The sequence below is a fragment of the Gobio gobio genome, assembly GCF_949357685.1.
Source record: "Gobio gobio genome assembly, chromosome: 16".
Lineage (NCBI taxonomy): Eukaryota > Metazoa > Chordata > Actinopteri > Cypriniformes > Gobionidae > Gobio > Gobio gobio.
In genome coordinates, this window is record NC_137109.1 from 13221645 (window position 1) to 13237507 (window position 15863).

General features: G+C 38.3%; 1 protein-coding gene across 1 annotated transcript; it reads left to right on the top strand.

Annotated features, from left to right (window-relative positions):
* Nucleotides 1-2578: 2578 nt before the first annotated feature.
* On the top strand, nucleotides 2579-15554 carry kcnip1a (Kv channel interacting protein 1 a; the record flags this gene model as incomplete). Its single annotated transcript, XM_079839238.1, has 8 exons — nucleotides 2579-2588; nucleotides 3272-3396; nucleotides 3485-3554; nucleotides 5649-5719; nucleotides 5842-5949; nucleotides 8958-9062; nucleotides 10734-10796; nucleotides 14316-15554. 8 exons carry the CDS (start codon nucleotides 2579-2581, stop codon nucleotides 14361-14363), a joined length of 600 nt encoding a protein of 199 aa, XP_079695364.1. The 3' UTR covers nucleotides 14364-15554.
* Between the last annotated feature and the right edge of the window lie 309 nt (nucleotides 15555-15863).

The window sequence follows — 15863 nt, forward strand, 5'->3', positions numbered from 1 at the left end:
CCATAAAGTCAGAGAGTGTCCTGGACATTAATGATGGTGTCAAGCTTTTGGGAGAGGAGCGGTCTAACCTAGGATCAATAACGCAGTTCATGTCCCCTCCAAAGATAAGGAGGTTATCATGTAGAGATGGGAGACGTTCAAATATTTTATTCATAAAATCTGGGTTATCAAAATTTGGGGCATAGATATTGACTATGAGAGAAAAAAGAGAAAAGAGAAAAAAAACATAAACAAAACAAAAACACAAAACAAAACAAAAATAAAAAAGATAACGAAAGACACAAACACACACACACACACACACACACATACACTGGGTGGCCAAACAGGCCGAACCTTAGCCACACCCCTCCCACCCTCTCCAAAGCACTTACAACGACCCTATCCCCAAATGATGGAGAACCCAGTGCTAAATCCAAAAGGAGTAAATTCCCTAAGGACGATGCTACCGACTTTTGCCTAATGGAAACAGTTAAGCTTAAATGGAGCACCCATGGAGAAATCAGCTGTAACCGATAACTTAGCGTGTTAAGTAAACAGATCGTAATTGTCCATAACACTTCCACAGTGGTAAAACTGCCTGAAAAGATACCAGATCTCTTACTTGGATAATGTCTTAATGTATGTTCTGGCGTCCTCCGGTGATTTGAACTCTCTCTCGGTACCGTCATATGTAATACGGAGGCGAGCCGGGAACAGAAGGCCGTACCGTAACCCAGGCAACGTTATCTCACGGAGCTGGCGGCGGATGTCATTGAAGGCAGCGCGGGCACGGGCAGTCTTCGCGGTATGGTCAGGGAAGATATGTATAGCCATATCGCCAATATTTATTCTTTGTTGGGCTCTAGCTCGCCGCAGAATGTCCACACAATCTGTATGATAGTGCAGTCGGGCGATTATGGGGCGTGGGCATTCCCCGGGTTTGGGCTTGGCCTGCAGGGTGCGGTGAGCGCAGTCCAAAATGGGCTCTTTATCCAGCTGAAAGGCCTCTTTGAGCAGAGTGGAGACAGCCGAGATCATGGAAGTGCTGGTTGAGTCTTCAGGTACCCCTATGATCCTTATATTATTGCGTCGCGATCTGGCCTGTTCCACTTTAGACTGTAGCAAAGCAATGTCATCACTGCAGGTGGAGAGTAAAGTTTCCATTTCAACTACAGTGCTCTCCAGGGCGCTCACTTTAGCCTGGATGTTTGTGATAGAACCAGTCAATTCGGATTTAACTGCCTGTGACTACGTCTTGATAGAGATAAAATGTTCGCTTAGGGCAGCTTGGAGCTCGGTTTTGAAAATAGCCGCCATATCTTTACGAAGAGATGAGAGCAGCTCCTCCTTGAAATCGGGTGGGACAGTGGGCATTACAGCACCGTCGCAAGGGGAGGAGGAATCACTACTAGGCGAGGATGAAACGTGCGCAGCAGGCCGCTGAAGCGCAGTGGAAGGAGCACTGCCAGATTTGGGTTTAGCAGGCATTTTACTCAGCAATAGTCGAAGAAGACGTGTTAGATAGATTACACACCAAGAAAAATAACGCAAGAAAGTGCCAAAGAGCTTAATTTAAAGCTAACTGCAGGAGCTCCGAAAGTTCCATCCTACTCCATAGATCGTTAAACCGGAAGTCCAACAAACATTTGTGAAAGAATGGGTCACTCTCAGGATCTCAGTGAATTCAAGCGTGGTACCGTGATAGGTTGCCATCTGTGAAATAGGTCCATTCATGAAATGTCCTCACTACTAAATATTCCACGCTCAACTGTTAGTGGTATTATAACAAAGTGGAAGCAATTGGGAACAACAGCCACGAAGTGGTAGGCCACGTAAAATTATGGTGTGGGTTGTTTTTCAGGGGTTAGGCTTGACCCCTTAGTTCCAGTGAAAAGAACTCTTAATGCTTCAGCATACCAAGACATTTTGGACAATTTCATGCTCCCAACTTTGTGGGAACAGTTTGGAGATGGCCCCTTCCTGTTCCAACATGAATGTGCACCAGTGCACAAAGCAAGGTCCATAATGGATGAGCGAGTTTGGTGTGGAGGAACTTGACTGTCCTGCACAGAGTTCTTCCCTAATCCCGATAGAGCACCTTTGGGCTGAATTAGAGTGGAGACTGTGAGCCAGGCCTTCTCATCCAACGCTTTTAGAATTATTGGTTCAAAAATAAATCCCATAAACACACTCCTAAACCTTGTGGAAAGACTTCCCAGAAGAGTTGAAGCTGTTATAAATCAAAGGCAGGCGTCCCAAAATTTTGGGCAATATAGTGTATATCGGCCACCATATCAGTATCAGCCGATATATATTAATTTCTGTCAGGACTACTATCGTCAAAGATGATTGACAATTAGCATACAGTTTGGATTGGCGGTATGGTTCTGTTCTGGGCAAGAACTCTCTGCGCATCCATGCAACCTGGCATGAATAAGAGCAGGGAGAGCAGCAATAACCCCCCTTAGGGTAAACTAAACAGAACCAACATAATGTACTGCGGATGTCTTTTAATGTACAACATAATTCTGGAATTTAGTCTGATTCAGGGGGAATCAGAATGCCAAATCCTGACTGACGAGAGGAGGAGCTGGGGATGGAGGAGGGTAATTAGCTCCAGAGAAACGTAATACTGAAGGAGCTTATATATGTATGCTGTGATCTGATGTGAGCTTGTCTAACGTGGCCTGCCAGACCTAACGCTACACTTGATTTTTAATGTGATCATTATCGGCCCTTATAAGAAAATTTGGCTGATATATTAAGGTCGATAAATAATGGATTATTTCCTTCAGTTGAGACACTTCAGATGCACACTGTTCGCCATTATGATTTTAAATTGCTTGAAATATGATTGGAATCACTTCAAAAAGGAAAATATGGATAAGTGTAACTTTTGCAGCGCAAGTCTGTCATATAGGCTACATAAAATTATAATGACAAAATAATTTTTATTGTGTGCTTGGGAAATTGTTTTTAATGGTGAGGCTTTTGCTTTTGCAATCATGCTCTCAAAGATTTTATACAAATTTGGAACTAGATTTATCGGCCAATATATCGATTATCGGCTTTCAAATACAAAGAATTATCGTATCGGACAATCCGATAATCGGTGCATCGCTATAAAATATAAATATTTTGTAACATTGTAATGACATTAAAATGCCATTACTGTCACTTTTGATCAATTTAATGCATCCTTGCTGAATCAAAGTATTAAGTACTTTTGGGGGAAATTTTGGATTGCACGTTTTATTGTAAATTTTGTTCTGTGTGTGTCTGTGTATAGATAGGGTGGATGATGATCTGGAGCTGTCTGTAGTGTGTCACCGTCCAGAGGCTTTGGAGCAGCTGGAGGCTCAATCAAACTTCAACAAGAAAGAGCTGCAAGTGCTATACAGAGGCTTTAAAAACGTATGCAAGCTCATACACATGTAGACGTGTTACTGCTGTGAAAATCAAACACACACACACATGCACTTTTTTTCTCATTGTTTCTCAGGAATGTCCCAGTGGTGTGGTCAATGAAGAGGCGTTCAAACAGATCTACTCACAGTTCTTTCCTCACGGGGGTCAGTGTGTTTGCAGTTTATCAATCTATTTCTCTCTCACAGCACTCAAATCACTTGATTACGTATATAAAGCTGCCACCAAAATGAATAGAAATGCCATCAAATGTCTTGGTGTAAGTTCTTGTTGTTAATACTTATAAAGGATATAACTAGTTAAGCAATATCACATGAGAAAGAGTGCTGTTTTCCCAGATATGGATTTTATACAACAGTTCAACAAACAAGAAGCTAATATTAGAGGTGACTAATATTAGTAAGTACCTATTCAAAAGAGTATGTGATTATGTGTATGTGAGAGTCATAGCAATTAGAGAATAAAGTCGTAATATTTTGAGAATAAAGTAAAAATGCTGAGAATAAAGTCATAATATTATGTCGTAACATTCCAAAGCGAATTCCCGATAAAATGAAATTTAACTTAAAGCGCAGATTTTACTTCGGTTCTCTGTTATGAGAGTGTGGGATTACAAATTTAAGAAAGTACATTGCTTTTAGCATTTACGGTAAAAATTATGATATCCGATGAATTAGTCTGCTATGCAAATCTTCCAGACCTGTTTTACTGATTTCAGAGGCTCTAGCAAGAGTCTCCTTTCCTGCCAGACCTGTTTTCTCTATTGTGTTTTAAATGAGTCAGATCACTGAGATTCCACCTTTCGGAGCCCAGACGTTGCCCATTTAGTCTTTAATGGCTCTGGGATGGCTCTTGGAATTGGAGTTCCTGGCCAGTATCAGCATGCGAATAGTTATGCTGATTCAATGGGACTGGTAGGGATTTCATAGTAGGATGTGTCCTTGACCTACACATCCTACTAAACACTAAATTTTTCAACTAAACATCGAAATACATCTAAATAATAAACTAAATTAACCATTTAAACTAAATTACTGATCAAATTATTGATCTAAAGCCCACACTGTCACTGTATTATACTTGAAATTTTTCCAGAATGGCTATACAGCTGAATAAAATTATGCTGCATTATTTTCCTGTTTAACACTGTAAAGCTGCTTTGAAACAATCTACATTGTTAAAAGCGCTATATAAATAAAGTTGACTTGACTTGACTTGACTACACAACATATGCATTCCTTTGTTTGAATGTCTCCTCCCCTGCTGTATAATCCCTCCCCCTGAAATGTAGATGAATTGCATTATTTTGTACTGTTAAATAAGACTGTTTTCGGACGACCTGCAGCACAGAGAGTTCTCATTAAAAGAATAACTTCTGTTTGATCCCGAAGTCTCTTGGTCTTCATCTTCTGAGTTTCCTACACTTTAGAAGATAAAAGTTCACAACAGAGAATCATAATATTGTGACTTCCCCCTCTCGAAATAATCATGTTTTTTCACTCACTATACTTTATTCTCAAAATATTTCAATTTCAATCTAGCATTGCAATGACTTTATTCTCGTAATTTTGACTTTATTCTCAAAATATTACAACTTTAATCTTGAATTACTGTCACTTTATTATTGTAATCTTAGATTTTTTTTATTTTTACGTTGTGTTTCAGGGCTCCATACTATATAATAATTCAAGAAATCTTAAATTTGGAGACAGAAAACGGGAATATATATTGACTCTCTCTTTTCTTAAATGGTTGCAGGGGTGTCCAAAGTCGGTCCTCGAGGGCCACTGTCCTGCAGAGTTTAGCTTCCAACTTGAAGTTTCTAGTATGCCTATTAAGACCTTGATTAGTTGGTTCAGCTGTGTTTAATTGGGGTTGGAGCTAAACTCTGCAGGACAGTGGACCTCCAGGAGCAGGATTGGACAGCCCTGGGAAGCTGAAATGTGAGGTTTATTATTTTATAAAACAAAATGTTTTGAACTAATATAATTTAAATCAGTCATTTTACTGTTACTTACTATAAACATTGCCGTAACATGCAATACGGTAGACCCCATAAAAGTCTCAAAAAGCCTTACATTTGTTTTAAAAACCCCACTGATACCATCTGTGTGTGTGTGTGTGTGTGTGTGTGTGTGTGTGTGTGTGTGTGTGTGTGTGTGTGTGTGTGTGTGTGTGTGTGTGTGTGTGTGTGTGTGTGTGTGTGTGTGTGTGTGTGTGTGTGTGTGTTCTCTCTGCAGACGCCAGTACATACGCACATTACCTGTTCAACGCCTTTGACTCTTCCCAAAACGGATCAATCAAATTTGAGGTGGGTTATTCACTCACTTTGTTTCTTCTATTGTTATTTTCATTTCTGAGCACAGGTTTTTGTTTGTGTCATTAATGAGAAATCCCCCCTCTTGGCCCATTGTTTCTCTTTCTCTCTGTCAGGACTTTGTAACAGCTCTGTCCATCTTGTTGAGAGGAACAACAACAGAGAAGTTACAGTGGACCTTCAACCTGTACGACATTAACAAAGATGGTTACATTAATAAAGAGGTGTGTTTGCTCGTACTCTACAACTGTATTAATGTCATGTTTTTTTTTTCCAATTGTAATGTTCTGCGACTTGAATTCCAAATGCAATTAACGTCAGTCATGCAAAACATGCTCAAAACAAACACTTCTGGATTTGTGTTGAACGCGAGATGAACAGTTTATTTCTATAGTTTCAGTTTAAATAAATTCATTATGATGAATACTTCTATAATATATGTTTGTATTATAATGTTTTATACTTTTTGCTTTTTTCATTCATGCTCTGTTCTGAATACTGTTATCCCTGAAAATCTGTTCATTTAACTTTTTTTTTTCTTTTTTTTTTTCTTTTTTTGTCTAAAAAAAGTTTTAGTATTGTATTTGATAAATCAGTCTTTTATGGCTCTTATATGGAATAGTGAGAATATGGAGCTCAAAAACAACTCTCTTTTTTTCAGAGGCACAATTTGAGCAAAAATATTAAATTTAGTGCAGATGGTGCTTAAAAATTATAAAAGTAAGATGATATTCTGATGCTTGTAATGTAAATCACTAAGATTTTTATAACAATATAGCAGACTACTTAACATAAAGAATTCAAATAAATACAGTGCATCCAGAAAGTATTCACAGCGCTTCACTTTTTCCACAGTTTGTTGTGTTGCAGCCTTATTCCAAAATTGATTAAATTCATTTTCCCCCCTCAATTCTACAAACAACACCCCATAATGACAATGTGAAAGAAGTTTGTTTGAAATCTTTGCAAATGTATTACAATTAAAAAACGAAAAAAATCAAATGTACTTTGCTCAATACGTTGTTGAAACGCCTTTGGCACCAATTACAGCCTCAATTCTTTTTAAGTATGATGCTACAAGCTTGGCACACCTATTTTTGGGCAGTTTCTCCCATTCTTCTTTGCAGGACATCTCAAGCTTCATCAGGTTGGATGGGGAGCATCGGTGCACAACCATTTTCATATCTCTCCAAAGATCGGGTTCAAGTCTGGGCTCTGGCTGGGCCACTCAAGGACAGTCGTAGAGTTGTCCCGTAGCCACTCCTTTGTTATCTTGGTTGTGTGCTTAGGGTCTTTGTCCTGTTGGAAGATGAACCTTCACCCCAGTCTGAGGTCCAGAGCACTCTGGAGCAGGTTTTCATCAAGGATGTCTCTGTACATTGCTGCATTCATCTTTCCCTCGATCCTGCCACTGAAAAACATCCCCACAGCATGATGCTGCCACCACCATGCTTCACTGTAGGGATGGTATTGACCAGGTGATGAGTGGTGCCTGGTTTCCTCCAGACATGACGCTTGCCATTCAGGCCAAAGAGTTCAATCTTTGTTTCATCAGACCTTTTGGCCACCAGATGCCTTTTGGCAAACTCCTTTTACTGAGGAGTTGCTTCCGTCTGGCCACTCTACCATACAGGCCTGATTCATGGAGTGCTGCAGAGATGGTTGTTCTTCTGGAAGGTTCTCCTCTCTCCACAGAGAAATGCTGGAGCTCTGTCAAGAGTGACCATCGGGTTCTTGATCACCTCCATGACTAATGCCCTTCTACCCCGATCGCTCAGTTTGGCCGGACGGACAGCTCTAGGAAGAGTCCTGGTGGTTCCAAACTTGGATGATGGAGGCCACTGTGCTCATTGGAACCTTCAATGCTGCAGAAATATTTCTGTACCCTTCCCTAGATCTGTGCCTTGATACAATCCTGTCTTGAAGGTCTACAGACAATTCCTTGGACGTTATGGCTTGGTTTGTGCTCTGACATGCACTGTGAACTGTGGGACATTATATAGACAGGTGTGTGCCTTTCCAAATCAGGTTCTCATCAAGGATGTCTCTGTTCATTCATGACTTAGGACATTCCCTCGATCCATTGCTGCATTCATCTTTTCTTCTATCCTGCCGCTGAAAATCCCCACAGCATGATGCTGCCACCACCATGCTTTACTGTAGGGATGGTATTGGCCATGTCCATGGGGAAGGATGATCAGTGGAAACAGGAGCACCTGAGCTCAATTTTGAGTGTCATGGCAAAGGCTGCGAATACATGTGATTTTTTTCGTTTTTTATTTTTAATAAATTTGCAAAGATTTAAAACAAACTTCTTTCACATTGTCATTATGGGGTATTTTTTGTAGAATTGAGGAAAAAAATTATGAATTTAATCCATTTTGGAATACGGCTGAAACACCACAAAATGTGGAAAAAGTTGCTGTGAAGCGCTGTGAATACTTTCCAGATGCACTGTATCAGTCGTTGCTCTACAACTTTTAATAATGTCTTAGTAATATGATATTTAAATGCTTAGTTTTATGATCAAAGCTCTGTAGGGTCTAAAACATATAATGCAATGCAATACAATGATGATTGAGACATGAGAAAAAATAAACCTGATGATCATATTGTTCTAAGCAATAATGTATGGATAATCATGTAAACCTACAGTAAGTGTTCATCTTGAAATATTACTAACAATATAAAGTTATTTTTATGTTTACTTAAGAAAAATCAGTAAAGATTTGACAGCAAAAACAAAGAAAGATATTTTCTAAAGATATAAAGAAACAATTATACTAAAATACTTTTACTTGCTATAAAAGTATAATCTATCAATCTGACAACAAAAGGACTGGAGGAGATTGTGTGCAACAGTTTTTTCATGTTGATCTTTTAGAGGCCTTACAAAATGTGGATATCAAATATGATACAGTAGGCTTTATATGGTTAAATTTAAAGGATTTGTGGTGGAGTGACAGAATCTAAAATGCATGTTTACAGTGTTTGTAAACATTGTTTTATTTACTTCTGAATGTAATAATAAAATGTTAATGATCTGTGTTTTTTTTCCTCTCAAGAGTGCAATTTTGACCCGATGCGACTTATTTAACGTAAAATACCATAGTCAAAATCTATTCATTCTTTATGATGACCATTTTTGCATTATAGTACAACACATTTAAACACTGAAATAACACATTGTAATTATGTAGGAAACTATAATTGAATATATGTTTTGTTCCAGGAGATGACCGATATTGTGAAAGCCATATATGACATGATGGGCCGCTTCACGTACCCCGCTCTGAAGACAGACACCACCAAACAGCATGTAGATGCTTTCTTTCAGGTCAGACTCTGATATTGCAGCTTAAATATGATCACATATTATACTACAGGGCTGTTGAATGCTTGAATCTGATTGGTTGGTGAACGTTATAAGGTGTGCAATTATTTTCAGAGAAACGCACGGCTAAAGTAGTTCCAGGCAGGTCTTGACCGCATTACAGTTCCATATCGCTCCGCCAAATGATTTCTGTTGGACCTTTACAAAGGTCCTTACAGCCGACAACAGCAAAAGAACCAAAACCCACAGCAACACTGACAGAGCAAATAAATATAGTAAACAATAGGATAAAAACGACAAATTAGTTCCATGTTTTTTACCACAAAATTTAATTTTATTGTGTACGGAAAGCACATACTCTCTTTCTCCCGCTCAAATGCAGTATGGACACACACTCACACAGAAACGTGTTGTCAGCGCTGCTCTGAAAATGTTATCAGTAAAATAGTTTAGCAACAAAAAGCTATGTGACATTTATCATTAAAAAGCTTTCCTTTTTAGCTTTCCTATAGCTCAAACAGTAGAGCATGGCACCAGCAACGCCAAGGTCATGGGTTCGATTCCCAGGGAAAGCAAGAATTGACAAAAAATGTAAAATGTGTACCTTGAATGCAATGTAAGTCGCTTTGGATAAAAGCCTCTGCCAAATGCATAAATGTAAATGTAAAAAGGTAATAACGGCGCTGTTCTTGAATCAGATAAACGTACAGTTTCGCTATTCGTAGAGACGCTGCTGCCAAACACTGTTGAGAGATGCGCAAATATCCTATCATACTCCCAGCGCAATACAATGCCAGGCATGTCGCAAGTGTTTTTTGCTAGTTTCCGCCTTTATCATTTTCACTTCCAGCGCCCCGTTTTTTAAATAGCAAATGCACTCGCACCCATCTGTTCACCCATGGGTGTGCTGGTCTGAAAACCAGGTGTTTTCAGGCGCATGGTTTGTCCATTGCTATTTTGAGGGTGCAAAATGCACATACACTCTGATTATTACACACACAGCAGCACTCGCATGTTTTTAAATATTAAAAATAAAAGGATTCCTCGCTTGTTCAGTCTTTCCGCTCACAAATTCCACCATGTAAATAGCGAATCAGCAACTGGCTTTTAAAGGGAATGGGAGATGAGACTCTGATTGTTTTTTTTCCAAAACAAACCCAGGACTTATTAAGAGATGAGGTACAACCCTTTTAGACCAAGCACCTGGCGCTCCAACCATTTTTACCGTCATTAAACTAGCAAAAGTGGATTCGGACACGCCCTAAGTGCACCTGCGCCATGCGCTTCTCTCTCTCTCTCTCTCTCTCTCTCTCTCTCTCTCTCTAATAACTACATTAATAACTGCATCAGGATGCTATCAATGGCTCAAGTCTCTGTTACTAACTCTAAAATGACATTTTGGAATTAGCAACAGAGGTTTGGGATAATATGCTTAACAAAATTAGATCTACACACAAGCGTTATAAGTACAAAAACATGACAAATGACATTGTAATACATCGTCTGAACAATGTCTTGGGGTGTGGTAATTGTAGTATTCAGTTCGAGCCGTGGCCGCATTGCCACCTCGGCTGTGCATTTAGATTCTAATAATTCAATGGCCCGTTGTCAATTATTCCTTACTTATTACATTATAAATCACTGTTTATATAAAGAGAGATGTTTCCCTTGCAGAAAATGGACAAGAACAGAGATGGAGTTGTCACTCTTGATGAGTTTATTCTCTCCTGTCAAGAGGTACTTAATTAGTATGCATGGAATAACCGAATAACCTAGTCCATGTGCAAAAATGTGCAGTATATAAAAAAAGCAAAATAAAAATGTATTTCTAAGATTATAATTGGACGTCACTCAACTGAATTAAACATAACAGTGAGATTGTGTAGCATTTCTCGTTGCTTACTGCTTTGTGTTCTATTTCTTTAAAAAAAAATACAGTATATACACTCACCTAAAGGATTATTAGGAACACCATACTGTGTTTGACCCCCTTTCGCCTTCAGAACTGCCTTAATTCTATGTGGCATTGATTCAACAAGGTGCTGAAAGCATTCTTTAGAAATGTTGGCCCATATTGATAGGATAGCATCTTGCAATTGATGGAGATTTGTGGGATGCACATCCAGGGCACGAAGCTCCCGTTCCACCACATCCCAAAGATGCTCTATTGGGTTTAGATCTGGTGACTGTGGGGACCATTTTAGTACAATGAACTCATTGGCATGTTCAAGAAACCAATTTGAAATGATTCGAGCTTTGTGATATGGTGCATTATCCTGCTGGAAGTAGCCATCAGAGGATAATCATAAAGGTGGTCATAAAGGGATGGACATGGTCAGAAACAATGCTCAGGTAGGCCATGGCATTTAAACGATGCCCAATTGGCACCAAGGGGCCTAAAATGTGCCAAGAAAACACCCCCCACAACATTACACCACCACCACCAGCCTGCACAGTGGTAACAAGGCATGATGGATCCATGTTCTCATTCTGTTTACACCAAATTCTGACTCTACCATCTGAATGTCTCAACAGAAATCGAGACTCATCAGACCAGGCAACATTTTTCCAGTCTTCAACTGTCCAATTTTGGTGAGCTTGTGCAAATTGTAGCCTCTTTTTCCTATTTGTAGTGGAGATGAGTGGTACCCGGTGGGGTCTTCTGCTGTTGTAGCCCATCCGCCTCAAGGTTGTGCGTGTTGTGGCTTCACAAATGCTTTGCTGCATACCTCGGTTGTAACGAGTGGTTATTTCAGTCAAAGTTGCTCTTCTATCAGCTTGAATCAGTCGGCCCATTCTCCTCTGACCTCTAGCATCAACAAGGCATTTTCGCCCACAGGACTGCCGCGTACTGGATGTTTTTCCCTTTTCACACCATTCTTTGTAAACCCTAGAAATGGTTGTGCGTAAAAATCCCAGTAACTGAGCAGATTGTGAAATACTCAGACCGGCCCGTCTGGCACCAACAACCATGCCACGCTCAAAATTGCTTAAATCACCTTTCTTTCCCATTCTGACATTCAGTTTGGAGTTCAGGAGATTGTCTTGACCAGGACCACACCCCTAAATGCATTGAAGCAACTGCCATGTGATTGGTTGTTTAGATAATTGAACAGGTGTTCCTAATAATTCTTTAGGTGAGTGTACTGTGCAGTGTGCAGTAAGCAGTGCACTAGTGTTCTGTTCCAATCAGAGCTTGACACTTTCTTTCTCTGTTAAATGTAAGTAGTGCCCTCTAGTGTCAGAGTGTGAGTACTGCAGCATTGATTTAACAGCCATTCAATTCTATATTAAAGCAGCAACAAAAAAACTCTAAAAATGTTGAGAGTAACAACAAATAACAGACTTGCTTATTTGGAACATTATTCCATGTTGCTTGATCATAAGTAATTATTTCATATCAGTCCTGGCCACTGATAGCCATGCAAATACATGTATGTATTTATTTATTTTTATATTTATTTATTCTTTTTATTTTAAGGTGTCTCTGTTACAGTGTAATTATGCATTTAAAGGGTTAGTTCACCCAAAAATGATAATTCTGTCATTAATTACTCACCCTCATGTCGTTGGACACCCGTAAGACCTCCGTTCATATTCGGAACACAAATGAAGATATTTTAGTTGAAAGCTGATGGCTGAGAAAGGCTTCACACAGGCCTCCATTGGCATTCAGTACATTGACACTTCCAAGATCCATGAAAGGCACTTAAAACGTCGTTACAAAGTCTCTCTCACCACAGTGGCTCTACAATAATCATACAATGCGACGACAATAGTTTTTGTGCGCAAAAAAAAATCAAAATAACACCTTTATCCAACTTGTTCTCGACTTCCGTGTATGCCTCCACGACGCATGCGCGAGAATATGATGCAGATCCGGCGTTCGGACATATGACCCAGAAGCGATTTGTTTACGAGCAGAGGAAGACGCGCGTGTCTAAGCTGTTGGATTCTACATTGATCGTGCTTTAGGTCTCGGCGTAGTGCTCAAAATGGGGCTTAAGTGTGTATTTCATCGATTCCCGAACACCGGCGCTACGTCATATTCTCGCGCATGCGTCGTGGAGGCGCACACGGAAGACAAGAACAAGTTGGATAAAGGTGTTATTTTGATTTTTTTTTGCGCACAAAAACTATTGTCGTCGCATTGTATGATTATTGTAGAGCCACTGTGGTGAGATAGACTTTGTAACGACGTTTTAAGTGCCTTTCATGGATCTTGGAAGTGTCAATGTACTGAATGCCAATGGAGGCCTGTGTGAAGCCTTTCTCAGCCATCAGCTTTCAACTAAAATATCTTCATTTGTGTTCCGAATATGAACGGAGGTCTTACGGGTGTCCAACGACATGAGGGTGAGTAATTAATGACAGAATTTTCATTTTTGGGTGAACTAACCCTTTAAGTACTGAGTAATAATAATTAACTACATGTAATTACTATAGGGTTAGGGTTAGGATTTGGGGTTTGGTTTGGGGTTAGTTTCATTTAATTATGCATAATATATAGTTATTAGTACAGTGACTACATGTAATGTGTAACAAGGACACTGTAAAATACAGTGTTACTATTTTATGTTTATTTATTTATTTAATATTTTTATATATATTTTTTTTTGTTTTTATGTTTTTATTATTTTCATTCGCTTATATATATTTTTTAATATTCCCTTATTTTGTCTATATTTTTATTCCCTTATTATTTTTATATATATATATTTATTTTGTATTAATTAATTAATAATAACATTTTATTTAAAAATGTAAAATGTTAAAATTATAAATATATAATTCATTCATACCATCCAGCCCTATTTGAATTTATAAAATCTTTTGGGGCAGGGTTATTATAGCTTTCTAAATATTACTTTTATACATTTCCCCCCTCATTTTTTATCTTTCCAAAATTCATTTTTTATCTTTCCAAAATTCATTATTTTTAGCTTCTTTTTTTCTTTTGTTGATGGTACTTTGGTACTTTTCATTAGTTACAACACAGCACCACCACCAGTTTTGTCTATGGCGACACACTTCAACAAAAACACTGAACTCTGATTGGCTATTTTATATTTTCATTCAGACATGTTTTTTTAATACACAGGTAGTCTAAAAACAGACTACAGTTCTCTTCTTTTGCCTTTTTAATAGATTTTGTTAAGAATAATTGGCTTGTTTGTGTTCCTGTCTCGTCCTCCTATTTCTTTAGCCGTCTCCCATTAAATTGTTCTTTCTTTTGTTCATATTTTGTATCTTCAGGATGAAAACATCATGCGATCATTGCAGCTCTTTGAGAATGTGATATAGAGCCACAGGAAGAGGAGGATGAAGGGCGGCAAAGGGAAATTAGTGAGAGAAAGAAACCAATGAACTCCTTAATCTGACCAGTGTTCTGTTAAAATAACACATCAGCATGGTAATTCTGGAAGTTTGACAGATGTCAAATGACGGCTCAGTGCTTCACATGCCGGAAAACCGACATGTCCTTTAAACCTGGTGTTTGACCTCGTTCTGTTGCAGATGTGAGAATTACTTTCTGTCTATAATCAAAAAAGGAACTAGTTAAAAGAGCATGTGAGTTATTGTGTGTCAAAGCCGTGTTTCCAGGCCCAGCGTTTTTTCAAGAGGTCCTGTAGAACGCAGCTGAACTCTTTCCACAGGACTGAATTTACTGTGAGGTATTTGAAAATATGTCACTGATGTTTGATGCATTGGGTACGTAACATCCGACACACTCGACCTGTGATAATTCTCAAAAAGATGTGCTGAATGTTTGTAGCACATTATTGATGTGTATGTGATTTAGATAGAAATGTCCTAATCCAGTAGTTTAAGCAGTGTCTCAGTGGTTCATCCAACCAGTCATTTAACTGGCTTTCTGCAGAAGTTGCTCAATCAGCTGTGAACCGTCTCAACATTAACACCAGTGTTTTTGACAGTATTTGTGCATCTTGTCATCCCACCACTGCTTGATCTGATGTGTGTTCATGTCCATTATTAGTGATAGTCTCGTCACTCGTACCCGTCTCTGTTGGCTTAGCTCTGCCTACTCGAATATCTGCTTTCTGACTGGTCTGTTTGTCTGACAGAATCATTGGGTCTGTTTGTGGGTGTCCAGGTCACATTTCACTCGTGTCCTCATTAATGAAATACAATGATTTATTTAAATATGCATAAATGAAAGGCAGCAAATTTTGTGTTTCTTTCTTTTGATTTCGGGGTGAAATATGACTAACTGGCTTTGTGCAGATGGCAAGGGACTTGTGAGAATTTTGATTGACAGGTGCCGTAGCAAACATTAGCATTTGTGTCTTTGTTTGTGTGTTTACCTTATATTTGTATTTTTTTTTATATATAACTGCATGAAAGCTGTGAATTGTCAAAACTTGAGTACTGTTTTATACAGCCATATTGCCACTTTACTGTGAAGTAATTTGTGAAGAGAAAGCAGGAAAAAGAACAATAATAATGAAATGAATTAAAAGACAGCAAATACGTTAATATAACTGTGTTCGGTGAGTCCTGAGAAGCATAACGTTTAACGTTAAATATATATATATAGTACCGGTCAAAAGTTTGGAAACATTACTACTTTTTATGTTTTTGAAAGAAGTCTCTTCTGCTCTACAAGGCTGAATTTATTTGATCAGAAACACAGAATATATATATATATATATATATATATATATATATATATATATATATATATATATATATATATATATATATATATATATATATATATATATATATATATATATATATATATATATATATATAGTGAAATATTATTGCAATTTAAAATAA